Source organism: Mustelus asterias, chromosome 17 (assembly GCF_964213995.1).
Source record: "Mustelus asterias chromosome 17, sMusAst1.hap1.1, whole genome shotgun sequence".
In the NCBI taxonomy this organism is placed as follows: Eukaryota; Metazoa; Chordata; class Chondrichthyes; order Carcharhiniformes; family Triakidae; genus Mustelus; species Mustelus asterias.
In genome coordinates, this window is record NC_135817.1 from 38,600,203 (window position 1) to 38,625,836 (window position 25,634).

A 25,634-nucleotide genomic window follows, 5' to 3' on the forward strand; every position below is an offset into this window, starting at 1 on the left:
TGAACGGACCTACCTCGCATTAAATTGATCTTTCTCTGTCCCCCTAGCTATGATTGGAACACTATTTTCTGCACTCTATCCTTTCCTTCTCTATGTACGGTATGCTTTGACAGTATAGTGTGCAAGAAACAATTTTCACTGTATACCAATACATGTGACAATAATAAATCAAATCAAATCAAATGATTTTCTTCAGTGGTTTAAATGTTCCAGAATAACGAATGAATATGTTTAATTTGAGTACCACTGATACACGGAATGTCAGATTTTTATTTCTACTTCCACAGAAAGATTTTGTAAAACTTAAAACAATGTAAGTTGAGACTCATCACAAACCATCAAAGTCAAGGTTGCAATTTTATCCTTACATATTTTCCATCAGCATTGTGCATGAGTTGAATAATAGCTCATATTTCAACAAAGATAAGAAGAGCAATAAAATGATCTCACAGATGGTAATCTGGATGTTCCCCAGAGCAATGAACTGTAAGTTCAATGGTAAGTTGATGGGCTAGGAATTTAATCACAACATGCCAATTTTTTCCGCGCATGATGTCCTACTCAGTCCCCAACCTGCCAGACAGGAAACACATGCATTTTGCTAGCCAAATGTATTTTTGCCAATCAATTTGGATTGGACTTTCCCATTGGCAAAAGGATAGAATGCATGCATCGCAAGTATTTAAAATAATGATTTAAATTAGGGCCCTGAACTTCTTGGGTCCTTTCCAATTTTTGCTCAGCAATATGTGGTGCTAGCTAGCAGGAAGGACCTCTTACCAGTGTTATTTAAAGCGATAATGAAGGACTTGCATGTTAGTAGTTGGCTTGTCATTTCAGGCTGCTAGCTAATATCTGGATGTTCCTTGCTACATCCTTACCTGCAATAAATAAGATTGTGCTGGCATTGCACCATTGTTTGCTGCCTCAAATATTTTGCCTGCTGTTATGGGTGAATTTAAAATACTTCCTTTAGAATTGAAGGATGATGCAGTACACCAAATGGGTATCCAGATTAATGGTCATCTGCTTTACATTTCACAACGTTGCTGTCATGGAGGACCAACCATTACCTGAGCAGCAAGAGCTGCCACAAGAGCAGCAGCAGTATGGCGAGAAGGAGAGGAAGTACTGACCACCAGTGCCCCTAACAGCCAGAACTCACAGAAACCAGCCAAAAAAAGCAGCCAATGAATAGAATCCCCATCAGAGAATTTTGACATAATTTGTTTTCAATTGTGTTCATTTGTGCTCATTTGACATCAATAGCACTCAAAATAAATAATTTAGCTATTATTTTAAATTGCTAATAGCCACCAACAATATTATTGCCATAAATTGCTATAAAACCGCAGTGCTCAAACATTTACAAAATTAGCAAAATTACTTACCTTAAGCATTCTGACACCAAAAACAATCATAAAGTTCATTCTGAATTTCTGCAGCTTCAAACATCCTAAACTGAGCTAACTTTAAAAAAAGCAGACTCTGTCTTCACATGTATGTTTTGACAAGTTAGTTTTATGTTTTTCTTTATGATGTATAACGACTGCAACACAACACTATCCCATGCCCCCATCCCCTGTAGCACTGTTCTTCTGCCATCTCATCCTCCCTCTCCCCCACTCCTTCCCCCATCCCCCTTTCCTCTCCCCTCTCTTTCTCCTCCACCCCCTATTCTCCCCCTCTCCTTTCCCCCTTTCTTCTCTCCTTCCATTTCTCCCCTCCCCTCCCCTCTCTCTCCTCTATGCCACACTTCCCCTTCTCCCCCTTTCTCTGACCCCTCCTCCCCCTTCTTTGTGAACGTTCAGGAGGATTGTGATAAATTTCAAATAGGCATAGGCAGGACGGTGGAATTGGTGGAGAAATTGCAAATAAAATTTGATGCAGAGAAGTGTGAAGTGATTCATTTTAGTAGAAAGAATGTGGAGAGACAGATTAAAATAAAGGATATAATTCTGGTGCAGGAGCTGAGGGACTGGGGGGGAATATGTGCACAAATGATTGAAGATGGCAAAGCAGATTGAGAAAGTGGTTAATAAAGTATACAAGAATCTTAGCTTTATAAATAGAGGTACAGAATACAAAAATTAGCAGCCATGTCTGAACAAATATAGGATAATGAATATCTAGCAAAACAATGGCAACATGTGAAAGAATCATTCGTTCATAGAATCATAGAAACCCTACAGTGCAGAAAGAGGCCATCTGGCCCATCGAGTCTGCACCGACCACAATCCCACTCAGGCCCTACCCCCACATCCCCACACATGTACCCGCTAATCCCTCTAACCTACGCATCTCAGGACACTAAGGGACAATTTTAGCATGGCCAATCAACCTAACCCGCACATCTTTAGACTGTGGGAGGAAACCAGAGCACCCGGAGGAAGCCCACGCAGACACGAGGAGAATGTGCAAACTCCACACAGACAGTGACCCAAGCCGGGAATCGAATCCAGGTCCCTGGAGCTGTGAAGCAGCAGTGTTAATCACTGTGCTACCGTGCCGCCTGTGGTTGAGATAAAAAACAAAACAATTTAGTGATGATTATACTTGAAAAGCCCGTGGTCAGTAAGGCAGTTATCATTCAAGTAAATAGGTTACTTATCTCAAGTGTATTGGCCTAGGGCTGAAAAAAATGTTCCACTGACATTGAAAAAAATAGTGGTGAAGCCAGTTTGTTGAATGCATAGATTTACCCTGCCTTAATTTTATATATATATATGTATAATATATACATAGATATTAGAAATAATTCAGACATTTGTATTATTGGGATTAATCCAGGCCAAGGAAACTAAATTATGAATGAAGACTCAAACAATCAAGCTTATTTTCACTAAAGAAAGAACCAGAGCATTGTTGCCTCACAGCGCCAGGGGCCTGGTTTCGATTTCTGGCTTGGGTCTCTATCTGTGCAGAATCTGCACATTCTCCTCATTTCTGTGTGGGTTTCCTCCAGGTGCTCTGGTCTCCTCCCACAGTGCAAAAGACGTGCTGTTTAGGTGCATTGGCCATGCTAAATTCTCCCTCAGTGTACCCGAACAGGCGCCGGAGTGTGGAGACTCGGGGATTTTCACAGTAACTTCATTGCAGTGTTAATGTTAGACTACATGTGACGCTAATAAACAAAAACTTTAAAAAACTTAAAAATCAGAGGTCTTCAAGGTAGTAAGAGGTAATTAAGTGGATATGTAACTTGTGACAACAGGCAAAGTACACTGCTACACAATTCACAAGCCTCTCACAAGATTAGACATGAGAAAAAGACACTCCCCCGACCACGCTCAGAAGAAATTCCTGGAGGATGTAATTGATTCAGAATTGATTGCTAGATTTAAAAAGTAACTGTTGTACCTGTTAATTCTCAGATACTTTCAACCAGTTTACTTACTCCAAGGTTTTACCCCGGTGCCCTTATTTGCAAGGTGGACAAAGGACAACCACAAGTAAAAGTTCAACAAGTTTATTAAATAACACTATTAACCCTTAAATTACCCACATAAAACAAGAGGATACCCCAGATTCAAGTATACTACCCGTAAAGGTGGTTTGGTTAAACTGTAGGCCCGATTCTCTGAGTCCCTCTGGTCTGTCGTCACGAAGGTGAGTCTCGATGGCCGCTTCTTCCTTCCTTCCTTCTCTGGTCAGTCTTCCGAATGGTCACGGCCGTCTCCCCTGTCGAGTCTTCGCTGCAGTGTGCCTCTGAGTGTGTCCCTTTATCCCCAGCCTGCTTGCCTTTCCAGAAACTTCTCTGGCTTCTGGCCAATGAGGTCCCAGGAGGGGGTTCCAATACCCAGTGGGTTTCTTGATGTCTGCCTGACAGGACACCAGGGTCCGCCTCCCAGGTGTCCATCTCCATGTTGTTGAACTTGTTATCAGGATCTCTTGGTGACAGAAAGTCTGGCCCGATCTGGGCTTCTAACAATAGACCGATGCATTTCAATGAGGTGCCATGATCTCCTGCTAAGTCTCAAGTAGAGTGTAACGACCTTTGATGGGTGGTTGATGGGTCAGGCCCAGACACATTTGGGTATTGTACAACTGGCTGCCTGAGGTGTGACTGTGTTTGATTTCAAAATGCCCAATTCTTTAATTTAAGATATCCAATTTTATCAGCCTTAAAACTAGGCCCTGTTTATATCACCACATAACTATATCAATGTTGAGAAGTAGGCTTGAAAATCATAGAGATATTTAATAACACTTGTTGATTTATTTTTGATCAGCCATGATCTGATTGAATGGCGGAACAGCTCGAAGGGCTGAATTTGACTACTTCTGCTCCTAGTTCCTATGTTCCTATGATTTATTTTGAAGGAAAAATAAATTGGTATCCCTAATGTCAGGAATTAATAGGTGGCGAGGGAAAACCATGACAGTAATCATCACAAAACACTAGAAAGAGCAGGTTTGACGAACTGGAGGGTCTTCATGACTGTTTTATGCTTGTGTTTTTGATAGATTAATATTCTTTCACCATGTGAAGGATTTTGGACTTTGCTTGATTTAATTACCTGCTAAAGAAGTGGAGTTTGGTTAAAAGACCGTAAAACCAGCTGTTCAAAAGGGCATGCTGGAAAGACTGACAACACTCAAGGAATGTTATGCGGACTGTCTGAAAGGCTAAAAGATGCAACATAGAGAGTCTGTGGAAAACAATTGTAACTGCCTGGTACATCACACAGTACCAATAGGAAAGAGAGAATGGAAAATTACATAAAGATTGGGCGGGATTTTCCAGCCTCAAGGGACGGCCAGCGGAAATCCCGATGTCCTCATAATGGGGTGTCAGCCAAGAATCAGGATTCCCGATGGGCATCAAGGCAATCAGGATTCACCAGACCTGTGCCGCCGGCTCCGATTGGGTTCCTGCCTACAGCGGGTGGCAACTGGATAATTACCATTCACCAGACCCCTCCAAGTACCCAACCCCCCAGTGGGAACGGCAGTAGGTGGACTTTGGTGTTGCCAGTCATAAAAGGGACATGGTGTGCTGGACCCCAAGGGTCTGAACGCCACCAATCCCTCAGAGAAGAACGCCTCATCCCCCCCACCACTCAAATTACAGGTCGCCTCCCACCACCACCCCCCCTCCCCCCACCACTAAGGCACCCGACCTGATCCCCTTCAGCACCTTTTCTCCTTCATGCCTGCCACTCAGTCTCCCTCCTCCTTCAGGCCCCACTCAGCACCCCCCCACCCTCCCCAGAACCCCTCACTCAGCCCCTCTCCCCCTTAGACCCTGAACTTATTCCCCTCCTTCCTCAGATCTCCTCTCAGACCACCTAGTCCTTCAGGCCCCAACTCAGGCCCCCATTCAGGCCATTGTTTCTCTCAGTCAGAAGCTACAGGTGTGAGCAAGCCCCTTTGAAATCCTCTGACAGAGAGGAAATGTCAATTTCACCTTGGTTCCATTCTGCACAGCTGTGCACTCCGCCCCAATGTTTGCACACAACTTTGATTTGAAGTTTCTGAGGCATCCTAGCAAGCTGAAACCTTTGAAATCCTCTGTCACTGGAAAACCTTGATCTCTGTCAATTTCAAAATTCAATGTTTTGAGAGAGACCTCCACTGACAATTGTGTTTATTTTCATTTCCCTTCATGCTTGAATGCATCTCAAGTATGTCCATTATTTCTAACCCCAATGTTGACATTTGCTCTCAACCAGATTGACAGCTTGGTGTTACTTCAAAGGCAATAACTAGTTTAGGTTCCTATTTTGCAAACCATGTATTCCTTTTCAAGCATGGCAGGGAATGTAAATAAACAAAGCTGACTGGAGCATTAGTTGAAATCCATTAAGCTATCAATGGAGGATGGCACGGTGGCATAGTGGTTAGCAGTGCTGCCTCACGATTCCAGCCTTGGGTGACTGACTGTGTGGAGTCTGCACGTTCTCCCCATTTCTGCGTGGGTTTCCTCCCACATTCCAAAGATGTGCAGGTTAAGTGGATTGGCCATGCTGAATTGCCCCTTAGTGTCCCAAGATGTGCAGTTTAGGGGTATTAGCAAGGTAAATTTGTGGGGTTATGAATGGGGTCGGCCTGAGTAAGATTTCCTGTCAAAGTCAGTGCAGACCTGATGGGCTGAATGGCCTCCCTCTGTACTGTGTCATAGTCTATATGCAGAGAACAGTAGTAATGGTAATTTGGGGATTCATGTCCTGGATTTTGATGGATATTTTTTAAGTGGCCGGGAACATCAGTGCAGAATATTAGGCTCAGGAGATTGAATGAGTGCCGTTGAATTCTTGAAAGGATGATCTATAGAAGAAGTGCATTTGATGTATTGCATGGCCATTGCTTGCTTCAAGCTTGGTTAATTCACTGAGTGAGATGAGTCAAGAAAAAAAAGGTTTCTAAAACTTATTAATAAGGGGCAATACTAAGGCTTGGTAACAATTTCCACATAACAAAATAATATCAGAAATGTACATAGATTAGTCATTTGAGTGACTTTAATCACAAAAACTAGATGTTCTTTGCTCTTTTTTGAACTTTTTTTAAAGTGTGGGCAACTTTGATTGGCAAACACTAATCACATCTCTTCAAGAAATATCATTCTTTCCAATAATTTTAAATTAAAATTGAATGAATTTTAACAAAAGATTATTGGAATCACGGGTGAAAAAGACCCTGTAATCTCTCCTACTGTCTAATTGTCCATCGTTAAATCACCAGCAAGAATCATTAAGCATTTCTTGATCACAACAAGAAGTCTGGTATGTTAGGGGATTGGACCAGAACACTAAGATATATCATGAAGCCAGACTAGACCCCAACAATATTTCTATTTTGGCATAAATGTGAGGATAGGAAGCTTTGCTCCAGGAGTAATTTCAATGACAAATTAAGGATTTTTACAGTAAAACAAACTTTATTTAATTACACAGTTTAACTATAACTCCAACAAATGAAGTAGCTTAACTATTAACAGTTGAACAATATTTAAAAATGAAAGGAAACAACTTAAATTTTTGACTTATGTCTGTTTCAGTTCCAAGTAAGCCACATTTCCCTTACAGACATAAAAGCCACTTTAAATACAGTTAGCAACCATAAATATACTTGCAATAATAAGTGTAGACAGTCACAAAGCTTTCAGAGAGAGAGAATAAGTTTCAGCAACCTACAGGTAACCTCTGTCTTCAAGCAATTCCCTGGCAGAACTGAAAAGCTGTTTCTCTATGACAGACCTAGCTCCTCCCATTAACCACATCATCACTGGACCCTGCATACTTAAACCCACCTCCCATTCCTTTAATCAAAAACCCAGGGGAAATCTCCATCTACAAACAAAAATCCATGAATCTATCCGAAGTAAACATGACATGGCTAAAACGAACAATAATCCTGTTGTCCCAGCATCTGAACTAAATGTTTTCCAGACACAGTGGGCCCGATTTTACCATTTTGATTCTAAGTGCTGGGCAGACTTGAATCTGGGAGTGTTTCAGATCCGACTTTTAGACCCGTTCTCCAGCTGTCCCCATAAGCACTCTGCCTGAAAAAAAATCAGTAATTCTGAATCGTGCTGCACAAGCCTGTGGGTGGGGCTTATCAGACCCGAAACCCTGCAGCTCCAATCAGTGCCTCCAACTGCGTATGCTGACAAAACAAATGATAGAATGCTGCTCTCCTAACACATCACGCCCGGGCCGGATAATGCATCCCCCTGGCCTCACAGACATTGCCCCACCCCCACAACATTACTGACCCCCTTATCCCACCCCCCCCCCCCCCCCCGCCACCCAGACCGATCACGACCCCCTCCCTCTCTTCCCCCCTCCACTGATCTCAGGCAGAGTGGCAGCAGAACCCCCCTCTCCCCTCACTCATCTCAGGCAGAGAGATCCACCCTCCCCCCTCCAACCTACAGATATCAGGCAGGGTGAACCCCTTCACCCCCACCCCGGACCCTCCTGCACAAGGCCCCCAGCTCCTCCAGACTCCAATGACTGTGTGACACCTCCCTCTCTCTCCCCTGTCCCCAATCATTGAGGAACTGATCCACCACTCACCCCCTCCCCATCAGCACACCTACAAGAGCTCACTTGCCTTCTCCTCAATGCTAACAAGCAAACTGCATGGAACTTGCTGGAACGTTCTGCCAAACTGCCTTCAGCTGATCTACCCCTAACGAGGGGCAGCTCCATAAAAAACTCAAGAATGGACAGGCAGGTAGGCATTCCTGCACAAAATATGCGCACGACCAGCCCCCCGCCCCCCCCCGCCCCGATTTACTGAGGGTGACCTGGGGATGCTACTGGATGCAGCAGAGGTGAGGCAGGACACCCTCTTCCCCCCAGGAGTACGCAAGGGGGTCTGATGGAAATGCGGCCTGGGAGGAAGTCACCACCCGGTCAGTGCCAAGGCACTGGCACTCCCGAACTGGGAAACAGTGCTGGAAAAAAGTCAATGACCTCATCCATGCAGCAAGGGTGAGTGCTGAACCCCATTTTGCATCTTCCCCCATGTCTCCCCCAGATCCCCCCATCCCCAGCACCCTGCCTGCTTCTAATTCCTGAGCCCCACTGCGCTTACCCTCTAAGGGCCACCACCTGATACTCTGCAGGAGTCACACCACCATTTCTTTCATGGCTCCATCTGTCTCCACCGGAGAAGACCAACCATAACATCCGTGAGAGGGCAAAAACAGGGGTTGGTGAGCCAGACCTCCGGATCCTCACCCACTTTGAGGAGCGGGCGCTGGAGCTCTCCAGAGAAGAAGAGATGCAGGCTGTCAGCGACGGCATGGTCTGGCTGCTGTCAAGACGTGAGCACCTGTCTTTCCTTCAATCATTTTGAGGCAACTTCTCGGGGGCACAAGTTTCGGATGCGAGGGGCAAGGTTTAGAGGAGATGTACAAGGCATGTTAATTTGCACAGAGAGGGTAGTAGGTGCCTGGAACTCGGGGAGGTCGTGGATACAGATACGATAGTGACCTTTAATGAGCATCTCTACAGCTATGTAAATGGGATGCAAATAGAGGCATATGATCCCCGGAAGGGTGGGGGTTCCAAATCAGATGGGCAGCCTGGTCGCTACAGGCTTGGAGGCCGAAGGGCCTGTTCCTGTGATGTAATTATCTTTGTTCTTTGTTCTATGTTCAATGGAGAAATGTGAATCACGTTTTTGGCATCCCGGATTCCTTTCCCTCCCTTGCACTTAACCTTGTGTCCTGTGTTGCAGGGACAGATCCGGCGCCCCGGGGCCTTCTGGACTACAGGCCCCTGCTGCAGCTCCCACCCATCCTGTTCTGAACAGCTCGGACGAGTCCTTGGAGGATATAGCTGAAGGGACCTCCGAGGGTGGCACTGTTTTGGCATCAGCTGCCACCTCACAACTCACCATCCCAGATACTGACACGTCGGTGGGTCCAGTTAGTCCTGGACCTGAGGCTTCTGGGTCACTCTCTGGTGAGCACGACACATCTGCTAATGTACATCGGGTTGAGGAGGGAATGTCCGAGGCCTCTGCCACGTGAGAGCCTGCTGGAGGCGAGGACTCAACTGGCCCCAGGCTACATGCTGGGTCTCTGAGATCACTTCTCCCTCAGCTGCTGGAGATGCAGCAACAGAGCCAGGGAATGTAGGAGGGGCTGACGGCCACACTGGACCGACTGCGAGGCTGTTGGGAGGAGATCCAAAGCCTTCAGGCAGACCAGCTATTGCCTGTCTTGCATGCTTCCCAGGCCAACACTGCAAGGGTGGCATCTACAGTGGAAAGCCTGGGGCAGGGGATCCTCACCATGCGTGGCAGGGTCCAAGCGACGGCCGAGTCACAGCGGGCCACAGCTGAGGGACTGAACCGGCTTCTCGAGATTCTGCAGCCCATGGCTGAGAGGCTCGAGAGCTTGCAGGATACCCAGTGGGTCAGCTGAGACACAGCGAGCTATGACAGCAGCCGTTGAGAACGTGGCCCAGTCTCAGAGATCATGGCTGAGAGGTTGCAGATTGTGGCCCAGTCTCAGAGGGCTCTTGCTGTGGCCATTGAGAAGTGGGCCCCGACTCAAGTGGCCAACGCAGAGGGCTCGACCACTATAGGTAGGACCCAGGTGGTCCTCCAGGGCTGACAGGGCCAGGTGACGCCGGAGCTTCTGGAGCTCACTGCAGAAGCACCACCGTCCCATGGAGTGACTGAGGGGCCCACAGGAACCCCAAGGGAGGAGGAAGGGCTTGAGCCCATGCCAGGGCCTTCCAGCCAGGAGAGTGTGGCTGTGGTTACACTTTCTGACTCCCCCCTTCCTGACACCGGGGCATCGTAGGGGCAGCGGGATAAAGAGGGTGTCATGGAAACATCCCAGAGACCTCGAAGCCGGCCAGGGCCCTCAAGGTCAAGGGCCTCCAGAGGACGCCCACCATGCACATCACAGGCCACGGGGCATGGTAGGCAGCTGGCCCCCTCCACCTCCTTTGTACATTCTGGGGAGTCACTGAGACATGGTGGTAGGCCACGTAAGGTTAGGAAGTTGTAGTTGCACTGAGATGGCACGGGTGAAGGGCTGCACTAGTTAGAAAGATATTTAAGCACCTTAATGTTTTCTGTTCACAAGCTTTTATGTTAGAACATCTTATTAAACACCTTTATTGTAGATAAGTGTTTTTCACCACCCACCTGTGACTAATTTGCCTTGATTATGAATCCTCTTCCATTGATGATCGCCGGGGGATGCTTCATGTTGATGTCAGTTGGGGAGGCCCCTCAATGCCATGTCACTGAGAAAAGGAAGGCATTGATTCCCCAGATCTCACGAGCGATTCGCTCCCGTCCCCCACCCTACCCACCCCAGGGCCCTGTATGGGTGTTTCAGATCCCTTACCCACTACACAGACGTGGACCCAGGTGCCAGCGTGCATGCAGAGCTCAGGTAGGAGTCAGACTAGTTTGCAGCAGGAAATCATCATAATCGTGCTTAGCGAGTCATCATCACCCTCCTGCCTGCCAAAAAACTCACTAACACAGAGTACCCAGGCGCACCACTCTGGTGTGACAATACTGCAGGAGATAGAAGGAATTTGGGGGTCGGGGGTGGAGGGAACCCACAGACACAAACCCCTAGTGAGTGAGCCGCCTGGTAATCAGGGCCTCCCATGCTGCCCTCGCATGCTTCATTTGGGCTGGCAGCCCTCGGGCGCCTGGTTGGTGTTCTTCAGCGTGTTCTTCCTCCTCATCCTCCTCCTCCTGCTCCTGCTGGTCATCCTCCACAGCGACGCCCAGCTGGTCAGCCTCCACCTCCTTCTCCTCCTCCTCCAATATGTCACCTCTCTATAGAGCCAGATTGTGCAAGGCACAGCTCATGACCACTATGCAGGAACAGATCACTGGGCTGTACTGAAGGGCCCCGCCAGATCAGCCCAGGCACCGGAATCGCATCTTGAGGAGCCCAATGCACCTCTCCACTATTGCAACATGGGCCTCATTATAGTGGGTCTCCACCTCAGTCACAGGCCTCTGCGCAGGCGTCCGAAGCGGGTAACCCATATCACCAAATGACCAAACGGAACCCCTTCCTACTTACAAATCTCCGCGGATTCTGTAGGGGGGTCTTGAGCACGATGTGTGTGCAGTCGATCGCTCCCTGCACATTAGGCATCCCCGCAATGGCTGTGAACCCTGCAGCCCGGGCTTCCTGCTGCACCTGGTCCAGGTTGAAGTTGATGAACTGGCCAGCCCGGGCATACAGGGCTTCAGTGACCTGCCTCTCACAGGCGTGCATGGCAGATTGGGAGATGTCACAGACATCTCCACTTGGGCTCTGGAAAGAGCCAGTAGCATAGAAGTTTAGAGCGGCCGATAATTTGACAGCCACCAAGAGTGGGTGCCCCCCCCTACAGCCACCAGCCCCCACCCACCCCACCCCCTCCCCGCCCGCCCCTAGGTGCCAGGTCCTGCAACAGGTTGCACAGGTGTTGCACTGTCTCCTTTCGGAGTCAGAGATGTCACACGGTCCGACATTTGCTCAAAGGACACTCGTGCATGGAACTGCTGGGGTCTCGCTCCCTCCTTCTCCTGCACCCCCTCTCTGGGTGAATGGCGGCCACCTCCTGCCTCTGGTGGACGTCTCCCTTTTGTCCTACAAGTGGTAAGGCCCGGGCCTCCTGTGCCCACAATTCTTCCTCCTGCTCCTCCTCCTCAGCTCCAGCAGCAACCAGAAGAATAGCCACATCTATTGGTTGCATAGAAGAAGGCATGTTGTCACTCTGAAGTGGGGGGGGGGGGGGGGGGGGGGGGGGGGGCGCAAGGGGAGGTGGCGGTAGGGGAGATGGAGAGCAACACATGTAGAGATTATGGAACGCTGCTTGCCCCGAGGCCATCAACAGTCACTGTCCATATCCCCTTATTCCCCCAGCCACATGCTCCCCACAATCACAGCCCCCCAAATCCCCCCAGCCACATGCTCCCCACAATCACAGCCCCCCTAATTCCCCCAGCCACATGCTCCCTACAATCACAGCTCCTTGCAAGGTTGAAAAGCAGTGCAAGTTGCAAGGGATTTGTACACATCCTTCAGCTGGAAGTGAGCGGAGTGCACTAGGACCCAGCAGCATCGCAAGACCCGAGGTCAGTGCTGAGACCCAGGCCCATGCTGCAAGTCGGACATCGGAGACCTTGCAGAACAACAGCCCCCGACCCTCCCACATACAAAGAACAAAGAACAAAGAACAGTACAGCACAGGAAACAGGCCCTTCGGCCCTCCAAGCCTGTGCCGCTCCTTGGTCCAACTAGACCAATCGTTTGTATCCCTCCATTCCCAGGCTGCTCATGTGACTATCCAGGTAAATCTTGCCGCCACCGACCCGAGAAAGAAAATGGCCGCAACAACAGGACACCCCTGAGTAACAGAAAGCCGTCGGACACTATGCATTTATCTCCTCACTAACCCTCACTGATGGAAAATATCCTGAATTGGACTTATTGAGCATGTCTGACTCGCACTGATTCTGGATTGGCGAATGCGATGGTAAAGGGGGAAGTGCTGGCAAAGTTGGGCATCCAGCCCATTAACTCAATTTAAATGCATTCAAATGCACTTAAAATGCCGTTGTGCCCTTTTTGGGCATGGTCCTGATCGTGGCCATTTTCAGCCGTTGGTAAAGGGGAACCAGCACCGAGGCGCTCACGGACCGCGCTACTTGCCTCACCCCCGACTTTACCAAGTTTTCGCACCTGAAAACGGGTACAACTTGATGGTAAAATCAGGCCCAGTGACTCCTGCAGAATAGAGATGAATCTGTAAATAGTCCCTTTCAGCAAAAATAACACGGTATAAATATTTATATCGATTGCACGCGTATCTTCACAAGTATTTGAAAAACTTTGCCAAAAAGGGACCAGAATATAATGAGAGATCTGATGGAACTTCAGAGGTTTTATGCCAAGGCTGTTTCATGGTTTTCCATTTCCATGGATGAATATATATCTCAGATGATGGCCCCGAAAGCAAGGTTAAAAATCCTACATTCCATGAAATCAAAGCAGAAATTGGCTTACTCAGTCCCTTTAAAGTGGTATAAAGGATTAGCTAAAGTGAGTGCCTATTTAACTATTTATCACTAGTAACCTTATAATCCTGACTGCTCTCTGAAGATTACATTAGGAAATATGTTTCTACTCGACGAAGCCACAACTAGCATCTATTATGAAAGGAAATCCAAAAGTATTTTATAGGTGTATAAATAATAAAAGAAGGGTAAAAGGTGGAGTGGGCCCAATTAGTCACACAAGGAGATTTACGCATGGAGGAAAGGGGCATTTGGCTGAAGTCTCTCTCTTCCTTAGGTACCATGTCCGAAGAGGGTGCCTGTGGCCATGGACCTCCATGTTAATCCTGCTTCAGAAAGATATTCTTTGTTTACCTCACTCTCTTTTACCACCGATCTTTCCCATCAGTATCACACTGTCTAAATCATGATTTCTTATTACATAACCAAGAAATTCCAACTGTCTCTTCCTGACCTTGGTCGACAGAGTTCTTTTGGTTTCAGATTTGACTTAATTTCCTCATTAGCAGTGTGACTTGTCCAAGGTATCTTCAGCGTTCACCTCAAAAGCCACAACTTTGCAGCAGCGACTCTTCTCTGGGTGAGAGCAAATTACTGCGGATGCTGGAATCTGAAACCAAAAGAAAAAATGCTGGAAAATCTCAGCAGGTCTGGCAGTATCTGTAAGGAGAGAAAAGAGCTGACGTTTCAAATCCAGGTGACCCTTTGTCAAACTTTGTCAAACAAAGTTATCAAACTTTGTCGACTCTTCTCTGCTTTGCTTCACTGACCGTCCAACAGCATGTCAAAACTGGTATGATGTTGCATTCCAAGAATCTCCATGGCTAATTTTGAGTTGATTGTTTTCATTTTTTAAATGCATCTTCGACTATTTCTATCCTTTGTCTTATTTCTTGGACACACTTTCTGTCTGGTGTTAATATACTTCCTAGGTAACAAAATTTGCCTATCTGTGTGACCTTTTCATTCTTCACTGTGAGCTTACTTTCTGGTATGATTTTGATTTTGGACACTAGACATGACCGAAGTATAAAATGAATGCTTTGCATCTGTCCTAATCAAGGGACAAGATATTGAAAGAGGAGGTAATTCAGGCACTGAATAGCTAAGGAAGAGGCATTGAATACTACTGAGTTGATAAGCCAACAGGACTGAATGCATCCAAGGATATTGAAGGAAGTGAGACTGGGAGTTGCGGAGGCACTGGCCATGATTTTCCAGTCTTCCTTAGACTCAGGGGTGGTGCCCAAGGATTAGAGAATTGCAAATGTTACATTCTTTGGTCATAAAAAAGCTGTAAACATAAGCCCAGCAAGTACAGGCCAATCAGTTTAACCTTAATGGTAGGAAAGCTTCTACAAACAATAATTTGGGACAAAATGAATTGTCATTTGGACAAATGTAAGTTAACAAGGAAAGACAACATGGATTGAGGGAATTTAACAAAATTGCTGGAGCATTTTGATGAGATAACAGAATGTTAATGAGAGTAATGTTGCTGGTGTGATGTACATGGACATGATAAGTGCGGCAAATGGACTTGTGAGTTTTAGCTCATGGAATAAAAGGGGCAATAGCAACATAGGTACAAAATAGGTTGAGTGACGAGAAACAGGGAATGATTGTGAAATGTTGTTTTTCACAAAATACAATTCTGTGATTCTAAACTACACCTTGTTGGCTTTAGTCTCCATAAGCCTGTAATCCTTGAGCTATATAACATGTTAATCATTTATGTGGAATAGCTTTTTGACTCCTACAGCCATAAATTCTTTCTGAGCAAACTTTTATCTGATTTCAAATAAAAGATTAATTGCACATAACTAATGAAAGTGATAGAAGTATTACAGCAGAACCACGTTCAGAGTAATACAATGCAGCTGTTATTAATGTTTTTATCTTTATAGTAAGTTTATATTAACATTTTTAGACATAAAATTTAGCTGTGACATTTAAGCTTCATATTCCCTTGCGCTAAATTCCTGCTTGTCTCATCTTGTGCCTCAATTATGAGATTCTTACATCATAGAACAAAACTATTCTTGCTTGGATAAAGTTGAAATTGTTAAAAAAGAGCATGTTTAGTCCATAGATAATTAATACTCTTGTCGGCAGCCAAATCTCTCCTCCCCAGGTTCTCTGATGCAGTGCTGGAGGCTTTAATTCAGGTTGGAAGGAGGAGAGAGGTCATGTTCCCACAAGTGGCCAGGAAGCCCACAAAACATACACTTCAAAGAAAGAGAAAGCAGTGGGCAGTGAGTTGAATTCCCAGAGTCTGGCCATAAGCACCTAGTTAGTGCTGTAAAAAGTTCAAAAACCTCACACAAATGGTAAAGGTCAGTGAATGCATCTTCTATTGACATCTTCTACACCAACAATCTCTCATGCTGTTCAATGCACCACAGTCCCATCACTCAACAATTAGCAACAAGATTCGTGCCTAACATTCACATGCTCCAACTCACCCTTACCAATGATGCAAACCTCATGTCCACATCTTGTAGCTTCCAACTATTCAGCTATAATGGACACACCACCCAGATATAAAGTAACATGGTCAATGCTGCTTGTCAAATCTGCTTCACCATCATCCTACCATCTGGCTTCAGGTGCAAGCTGCAGATGGTTTTCCACCCTATACTTCTTCCCTCACTTCAATTCTCCCTGCCTATAGTTATGCCTGTGCAACGTCACCATGAAGCGCAGAAGCAGATATCTGATAAAGAAATATTGTGAGTTGAGCTCAGGAATTAGCACTGCACTTAATTTAGAGGGAAGTGCAGGGGTGGGATCAGCATTTGGTGAATCACTCATCACGTTTGGGCTGCAGCGAGAAGGAATGAATAATTCTGATGAAGGTCATCTAGACTCAAAACGTTGGCTTTGTTCTCTCTCCAGAAATGCTGTCAGACCTGCAGAGATTTTCCAGCATTTTCTGTGTTTGTTTTGGATTCCAGCATCCACAGTATTTTGCCTTTATCTTAGGAAAGAATAGTTATTGTGCTAACACTCCCAAGAGTGAGGTCGCAGACAGGTTCTGTTGCAGGGACACGTATGAGGACGTTGATGGAGCAGTGCACAGGAGAAAGCTAATGGCAAGCATATTGAAATGCCCAGTGAATTAGGAGGTCTGCCACAGAGCTTGCTGCCTTGGTCAAGAGCATGGATGAGTTTAACTCTAACTGGGCCCAAGGCTTTGTGCAGAGCTTGGGTCCATCCTTTGCAATGTGGAGAAGAACACTTGCAGACTCAGCTGTGATGCAATGTCTGTTGGCCGGTATGTCAGTTTCCATTGCAGCACAGACAGAAACTACCCAATGTCTGAGTGCAGCAGGAGAAGATCAGGCTGAGGTCATGAGATCCATGTCAGCCAGCCAGCTCAGACATGAGCTATTCAAGTGATCCTGAAAGACCATCCGTAGTTTCCCCCAGTACAAGTCAGCAGCCTTTCAATTAGCCATGCTACAACCTATAGGGTAGCACTGTGTGGGAGCACTAGGGAGGCAAATACACCCATAAAACAGGCAGTAAGAGATCATGCAAGCATTAATAGTTCAATCATGTATTTATTATTGGAAGTGCTGTTGGATAAAGTTGTTGTGGTTTTTTTCATGGTATCTTTTATTCCAGAATTTTGGCCAGCTGGAAGCTGAGATGATCCATGGAAGAGGGTTCAAAAGGTGGGAATTGGGGAGTTGTGCTGATGAGGGGATGAGATTTTAGTGGAACTGGAGTTCAATCATGAACAGCCAGTCCTGAGAGAAGGGGTCTCGGATACCTTCTCCATTTTCTCCGCATCTTCTTCCTCCCTCTGTATAGACTAGGGACACTCCCCCAAGGTGGCACCCCCCCCCACCCCCACCAGCATCCCCCCCCCCCTCCTGTGCCTCTGCTGCCCGGCCTCCAAAACCCAAACTCCCATCCCTGCCCCACCTTCCACTGAGGGGTAAAGTCAGGGGTAACTCTCAGCTTGTTAGCATTAGGGTTAACACATTATCACTACAGGGCAGCCTTTTTTAAACTGACTGCCTTATCTAATGGGGAGTGAGCAATATACCAATAAAATTAACCCCCATATACCAACCTTTGCCTTATATTCCTTAATACACATAAGTAATCCACACATAAGTAATATGGGTTGTAGAGTTTTTGCAGAGTGGTAGGGTCACAGGGAGAGACACGTAGGGAGCTTGGCAGTAAGGGCAGGGCTAGCCCTTAATCCCACTTCCAATTTGAGGTCCTTTGATCAGGCACTGAGATCCTGCACTCTGGAGGTGACAAGCTGGCCACATGGTTTTACTTAGCATGCATGCCATATGGCAATAGCGCCACCTGAAGCTGGGTTAATATCAGCGGCAATGGGATAAAGCCCTTAAGAGGTAATTTATAGGTCATGTAAGGGTCTCAATAGGCAATGGTGGGGTTGGGGGGTGGGGTGGGGGGGGGGGGGGGTGCGGTGGAGAGTGTTGACCATTGGGCTCCCTGCCCAGAATTTAATTCTGGCAGAGGTGGCAGGGTTCCAGTATGCCGCCATTCCATCTAATTACATGCCCTTTCTCTTTCTAAGCTCACCACCACGAGAGCACAATATTTCACCCTACGTTTCTTCTAAATTTCCCCTTTACTCACTGTCACCTTTCTCAAATATAGCTGTAACATATTGTGGGAGCTGGTTGGAAGAGGACCTCAATTTTCTTGATGTTAAGTGAAAGGCCCATTTTCTCATATGCTTTGGAAAAAGAGTCACCAATGCCCTGGAGTACAGCGTCTGGGTAAACAATCACACAAGCATCATCTGTCCATTAAGATCAAATCCATTAAGGTCGAGATGCTGGAAAATGTGGACTATTTTCATATCTTGGGAGTCTCCTTCTGATGAAAACAGAGATAGACAACAAAATTCATCAACACCTCCAATGTGACAGCTCAGCCTTTCGCCAACTGAGGTAAAAAAAAAGTATTTGAGGCATGATCTCAGATCCAAGAACGAAGGTCATGGAAAAAAACCATCTCTTGCTGAACACTGAATGCTACAGTTTTAGTTTTGACAGATTCCCTACCCCTTGGTATCAGCACCATGAAGGAAGCATGTTCATTAATATCCTGTGTGAGTAGAAAAGCACTTTCCATGGTCAGCAGATTTGTGTAACTTTACTTGTTGTACTAATTATCATTTTCCTAAATCAGCCCTGAATGTTGGCAGATTTCTGCCAGTTCAGAGATCTGTTTATGCAGGGTTTTGCTCCATGTCACTGTTGAAAGTTTAGATTTTATCTTTCCGTTAATATCATGAAAAGGAGTTCTCCTATTGTAGTCAGTTTATAGTTCCTCTTATTGTGATGTGATTGCACCTTCAAGTTTCAGTTCAAATTTGGTAGAGAGAATAAGAGAATCCATGTAATGCACATGTTCGTTTAAGATAGCTTTTAATCTATCTTAATAGGACATGTGTATTCAATATTACTTTGCTTTGTACATTGGATTTTTTGTAAAGAATTTTAATCTGCAGTAATCCATTGATTATTTATTTGGCTGCAACATGTTGTAACATGTTTCAAAGGTTGCAGAAACACTGGGCAAAACTGTTCAGGAATGTAATGTAGCAAAGTGCCTAATTTGACAATGACAGGGGTGGCATGGTGGCACAGTGGTTAGCACTGCTGCCTCACAGCGCCAGGGACCCAGGTTCAATTCTGGCTTGGGTCACTGTCTGTGCAGTATCTGCGTGGGTTTCCTCCGGGTGCTCCCGGTTTCCTCTCACAGTCCAAAGATGTGTGGGTTAGGTTGATTGGCTATGCTAAATTGACCCTAGTGTCAGGGGATTAGCAGTGTAAATACGTGGTGTTACGGGAATAGGGCCTGGGCGGGATTGTGGGCAGTGCAGACTCGATGGGCCGAATGGCCTCCCTCTGAACTGTAGGAATTCTGTGACTTGTATTTATTTATACATTGTTTTAACATAGGCAATTCCTCCAAGTGTCTCGCAGAGGCATAATCAAAAACCTACATAAAAACAACATATGAGATATTGGTAGGTGTGATCAGAAGCTTGTGATCGAAGTGATGAATTTTAATGACGACTTTAAGAGAAGAAGGGTTTGAGAGATGGAGGATTACCATATGGATGGGAGGGAGCGCAGCATGTGGGACTTTTGCAGCTGATGGCACAGCCACCAAGAATGGGCCTGAGAGGAATCACATGGTGGTGCACAAGAAGCCTGCATCAAAAGAATAGGCAGGCCGAAGGGGTGAATGTGTGAATTGTAGGGTTGGAAAAGGTAAGTGAAGAGAAAAGGCAAGTGGTGTGTGCAGTTATGGTTTCCAGTGCATTAAATGATTAAAACACAATAATGAGAATTGTAAATTCAAGGTGTCCGATATTGAGAATAAATTTGTGTCGGCAAGAGCAATTTAGTGTGCTGATAACTACACTAACAACTAAATTAAGATAAACAGTTGATTTTGTAATGTGGCTCATTTATGCTTGCTAGAAGAAACATACATTCATACACAGAGTCCTATTCGCTGCAAACAAAAGGAATAGGTTCAAGCTTTTCATCTTTTTGAATTAACTTACAGCTTGGGGTGCTTTTGGTTCCTTGTTTCTTCATCCAAGGCAATCAAAGTTGACTTTCCAACCAAGCAGCACCCTTTCCTCCTGCTGCATAAATTGTTGTGATTGTTTGAAATTTGGCACTCTTGCATTTGTACTGAAGAGTGCAAAACAGAAACATTTGGCAATGTGTCTCACTTAGAGCAGTGCAGGAGGCTAAGTACAGAGAGATCGGACTGCGAGAATGGTGAAGAATTAAAACAATAAGTGACTGGAAGGTCAGGTTCGCACTTGCAGACTGTATGGAATCATAAAGTGCAGAAGAGGCCATTCAGTCCATCAAGTCTGCACCGACCACAATCCCACCCAGGCCCTATCCCCATAACCCTATGCATTTACCTTAGCTAATCCCCCTGACACTAAGGGGCAATTTAGCATGGCCAATCCACCTACCCGCACATCTTTGGACTGTGGGAGGAAACCGGAGCACCCGAAGGAAGCCCACGCAGGCATGGGCAGAATGTCCAGACTCCGCACCGACAGTCACCCAAGCCAGGAATCGAACCCGGGTCCCTGGCGCTGTGAGGCAGCAGTGCTAACCACTGCCTCACAGTGCCACCGTGCTGCCCCACCTGGAGGAAGCAATCATCCAATCTGTGTTTGAGCTCCCCAGTGTAGAGAATACTGCATCGTGAGCAGCAATTACGTTACGCTAAATTGAAAGGAATACAAGTAAATCATTACTTCATCTGGAAGGAAAGTTTGCAGCAAGGGAAGGGTTAAAGGGGTAAACATTGCTTTCCTGCACATGTACAGGAAGATGCTGTGGGATGGAGAGAAGTATTGTTAATGATTGAAAAGTGGAATTGGTTGGCATAGATGGAATGCTGAAAGTGGACAGGAGTGGAAGACGTGTTGGTAGTGGCATCATGTTGGAGGGGGTGGAAATAGTTGGGGGTGATCTTTTCAATGTGGAGACTGGTGGAGTGAAAGATGAGGACATGGAAAACCCTACTGTGGTTCTGGGCTGGAGGGGAATGACTGAGAGTAGGAATGCAGGAATTGGAATGGACATGGTCAAGGATTATATCCAGGTTGGAGGGGCTTCCCCAGTTGAGCAGAAGCAAAGCACTGGTATTGTTATGATTCTTGACCAGACGCTGGAACATGGGGGCGAAGATCTAATTTGGGACAAATAATGTTTTGTTTAAAATAGATAAAGTTTGAGTGTCAAGATGCTTACTTGGTGAATAAAGCCACAAGATTCCATGGGATTTGGACAAAGTAAAATAAACTTTATGATACAAATTCAGAAACAGAAAGGAATTTATGGTATCTATTTTATGCTCTAACATCTAGGGTTCATTCCAGCAAAGAGTTTTCCCCAAGAAAGACAAGAAAAGCATAGCCTGGCAAGACATCGGTTACAAATTTCTCTGCTGCAGCACAGGCCTCAGTACAGGATATGGACATGAGGAGAGAGCTCCTCTATTCACAGGGAACCAGAGATCTTCCAGGCAGACACTGTCAAAGCAGTAGGAGCAGATCGTCATCGTGGTCAATGCTGGCAGCCTAGGCCGAAGGACCTGGATGCCGTGCTGTAAAGAATTTCAAAGACCTCACACAAGTGGTCAAGGTCAGCAAATGCATGTTCAAATGTCGTATTACGCTAACTGCTCCACTGATTTCACACATACAGCTCAATGCACCACCCTTATTTCCTTATTATCAATCATGATTAAGACCATACATTCATAGGGCCCTATTTTACCATTTTGATTCTAAGTGCTGGGCAGACTTGAAACTGGGAGTGTTTCAGATCCGACTTTTAGACCCATTCTGAGACACCCCAATACGCACTCTGCCTGAAAAAAATCAACGAGTCTGAATTGTGCTGCACAAGCCTGTGGGTGGGGCTTAACGCGCCTGAAACCCTGCAGCTCCGATCAGTGCCTCCAACTGCGCATGCGCAAAAGAAAAACTGATAGAATGCTGTTCACCTGCCACATCCCTCCCAGGCCGGATAATGCCTCCCACTGGCCCCCCCAGACATTGCCCCACCCCCACAACATTACTGACCCCCTTATCCCCCCCCCCCCCCCCCCCCCCGCCACCCAGACTGATCGTGGGCCCCTCCCCCTTCCCCTCCACTGATCTCAGGCAGAGTGGCAGCGACCTCCCCTTCCCCTCCACTGATCTCAGGCAGAGTGGCAGTGGACTCCCCCTTTCCCTTCACTGATCTCAGGCAGAGTGGTGGCAGCCCCACCTTCCCCCCCTCGCCCCCCCCACGGATCTCGAGCAGAGAGCCACCAGACGCTAGGCACCTACCTCCTCACTAACTGGAGCGCCCGAATCGGACTTTTATGGAGCATGTCTGTTTTGCGCCGATTCTGGATGGGTAAACACGGTGGTAAAGGGGGAAATGCCAGTAAAGTTGGCCGTGCAGCTCATTAAGTCAATTTAAATGCATGCAACTGCATTTAAATGGCCGTCACACCCGTTTCAAGCGCAGTCCCGATCGCGGCCATTTTTCGGCCTTGGTAAAGGAGGAAATGGTGTGGAGGTGGGCACGGATCGCACTACTCGCCTCACGCCCAACTTTACCAAGTTTTTGCGCCCGAAAAAGGGTGCAACGTGATGGTAAAATCAGGCCCGTAGTGTCACCTCACCTTCATACAATTCGCACTGCTGCAAACCTACGGTCATATATTAGAACTTTGACACATTGCCAGCTACTCAACCATGACAGGCACATTACCTGAATAGCTTGTGTTGCACTCCTGACACACTGCCCTCCCTTTTGCAGGTCAAGGTGACACACAATTGCAAGCAATAGCACATAACTGACAGGGGACACATATGGCTGCATGCCCTCACCCTAATGTCGGAGACTGATATTAAAGAAACGCCATCACTTGCTCTCACACTCACATCCAGCAGCTCAGATACTGACACTGGTTGTAATTTAATGGATAGCTTAGTGGGAGCATCTGCACATCGTGAGACACAAGAGGCCCAGAACCAGGGCAATAGGAAATGGTAGTGCATTTGCCTGTTTGCTGGTGGGTGAGGTCACATATGAATTACAGAGATGAGGAAGCCAAAATGCCAAAGGGATAGTATACAAATAAAAGCTGATGTGTACGCCCATCAAAATGTTTGGTGCATTCGCACTTCTGACAGAAAACCTGTAGTCACAGTCAATGAGCATGAAGGAGTCTGGTACCAATCTTGAAAGTGGCTTTGCACAGAATTTGCAGCTCACCATTTTCAGCATGGATGTGGCGGCCACATTAAACCAAATTGCAGCGTCAGATGGCTGATATCTTAACTTCGATTGCAATACAAGCAGGAATTGCCCGATGCCTGGGTCCTGTGTTGGAAGGTCCACAGAAGCCATGTAAGCTCAGATGCAGTCGTCTTGACTGCTAGTCCTGGTGTTCAAAGGGGCTTGCAGTGAATCACGGTCTAGTCATCTGTTCTGCAGCACATTATTAGAATTGCTGAGGCACCAGCTGAGGAACGATCAGTGGTGCCATGGAGCACAACTCTTCTTTTTTCTCTCAGGATGGCAACATTCATCCTCCTACCAGTGCCAACCTGCAGTGCCCTTGTTGTTGCCAGTCAGCCAGCCAGCCCAAACTGCTGCTGCCCATTCCCAGATGGTGTAGTCCAAAGCTGGATCTTCGAGTAGCTCTAGCATTGTGCAAGGTTGTCCTGCAAAGTCGTCTGCAGTCTCCACCATTGAATGTCAGCAGCCTTTCACCAGCCAAGCTGCAGCCACTAGGGTAGTACTGAGTAGATGAACTAGTGTGGCTTTTGTGGCTTGTAGCTTGTGTGGCTTTTGCTACCAAATAAACCTGTTGGACTTTAACCTGGTGTTGTTAAACTTCTTACTAGATGAACTAGGACAGGCAAAGGCAGACAGAGGAATACACAAGAATGATTAAGTTGTTTTTTGTATAGAATATTTGAACGTTCAATTGATAAATTTGATTTTGAATGATAGTTTAGTGTTGGGGGTCACTTCACTCAAAGACATCTGATAATGTATGTTGCATCCAAGCGAGTGCCTGGAGGGATGCTGGCCAAGAGCAGTGAGGAATGGTGCGCAGTATGCCCAATCAGCAATACAAGGTGGGAAGTCTGAGGGCAGAAGGGGCAGGCCATAAACTGGAAATTGTTCATCGTCACCCATTCACAGGCACCCGGCACAGGACTGTAGCACAAATCATACGTTGGAGGTTGAAGACCTTTGCAGGAAGACATTTAAATCCTTTGAAGAATTACAGCAGATAAGAGCTTGTTTAACTTTCTTGCTAGTAGGAAGTCATTCAAGAAGGAAAGGACATTTGGGACGGCACGGTGGCACAGTCGTTAGCACTGCTGCCTCACAGAACCAGGGACCCAGGTTCAATTCCGGCCTCGGGTCACTGTTGGTGTGGAGTTTGCACTTTCTCCCTGTGTCTACGTAGATTTCCTTCGGGGGCTCTGGTTTCCTTCCACAGTCCAAAGATGTGCAGGTTAGGTGGATTGGCTATGCTAAATTGACCATAGTGTCAGGGGGATTAGCAGGGTAAATGTGTGGGGCTACGGGAGTAGGGTCTGGGTGGGATTGTGATTGGTACAGACTCGATGGGCCGAATGGCCTCCTTCTGTACTTTAGGGATTCTATAATTTGAATGTAGCTGACTAATTCCCGTAATGAATAGCAAGTGTCTCGGAAAAGACTCAAATTTTGCACTAATCTCACTTTGTCCCTTCACAGTTGGAGGAGAGAATGGAGTAATTAACTGCTGAGGGGTCCGGACCCACACCCCCACAATTTGATGATGACTCCCTGCGGGTCGTCTTCCAGGCTGTCTATGATAGGTGGGAGGTCCTCATGCAAGATGATGGGAAGAGGAGACCTCACAGCCAGACTAAACCAACCTGGATGAAGGTCACAGCAGAAGTCAGCAGCTGTGGGGGCACAGAGAACCTGGTGGCAGTGCTGGAAAAGGCTCACTGACCTTTTGAAATATGCAAGGGTGAGTGACTAACCATTTTGGATATGGATGAAGGGTGTGAGGGTGTGAAAGGCTTGAATGGGGGGTTGGCTACTGTATAGGTGTAAAAGGTGTCATGATGCGGACATGCCACTCTGCATGATGGGAAAATGGATGGTACTCTAGCATCTGTTAGCTGACAAGGAGCATTGAGAAACGTTGGCCCTCGACAAAGTACATATTAGTCACATATTTGAAGGTATGATTGCAGCATAGCAATGTCAATACAACGTCCTATATCATTTCCAGGAGAAGAAGGGCGCAATGACATGAAAATGACCTGGATGAGGAAGTGGAGGGATGGGTTGGTAAGTTTGCTGACGACACCAAGGTAGGTGGTGTTGTGGATAGTTTGGAGGGATGTCAGAAGTTGCAGCGAGACATAGATAGAATGCAAGACTGGGCGGAGAAGTGGCAGATGGACTTCAACCCGGATAAGTGTGTAGTGATCCATTTTGGCAGATCCAATGGGATGAAGCAGCAGTATAATATGAAGGGTACCATTCTTAGCAGTGTAGAGG

General features: G+C 46.5%; 1 protein-coding gene across 1 annotated transcript in view; it reads right to left on the bottom strand.

Annotated features, from left to right (window-relative positions):
* LOC144506055 (organic solute transporter subunit alpha-like) overlaps window positions 1-23,768 on the bottom strand; it is a 63,639-nt gene extending 39,871 nt beyond the window's left edge. Inside the window, exon 1 of the mRNA XM_078231873.1 lies at window positions 23,666-23,768. Within this exon, the coding sequence (XP_078087999.1) occupies window positions 23,666-23,768 (103 nt within the window). The remainder of the gene's footprint in view (window positions 1-23,665) is intronic.
* Between the last annotated feature and the right edge of the window lie 1,866 nt (window positions 23,769-25,634).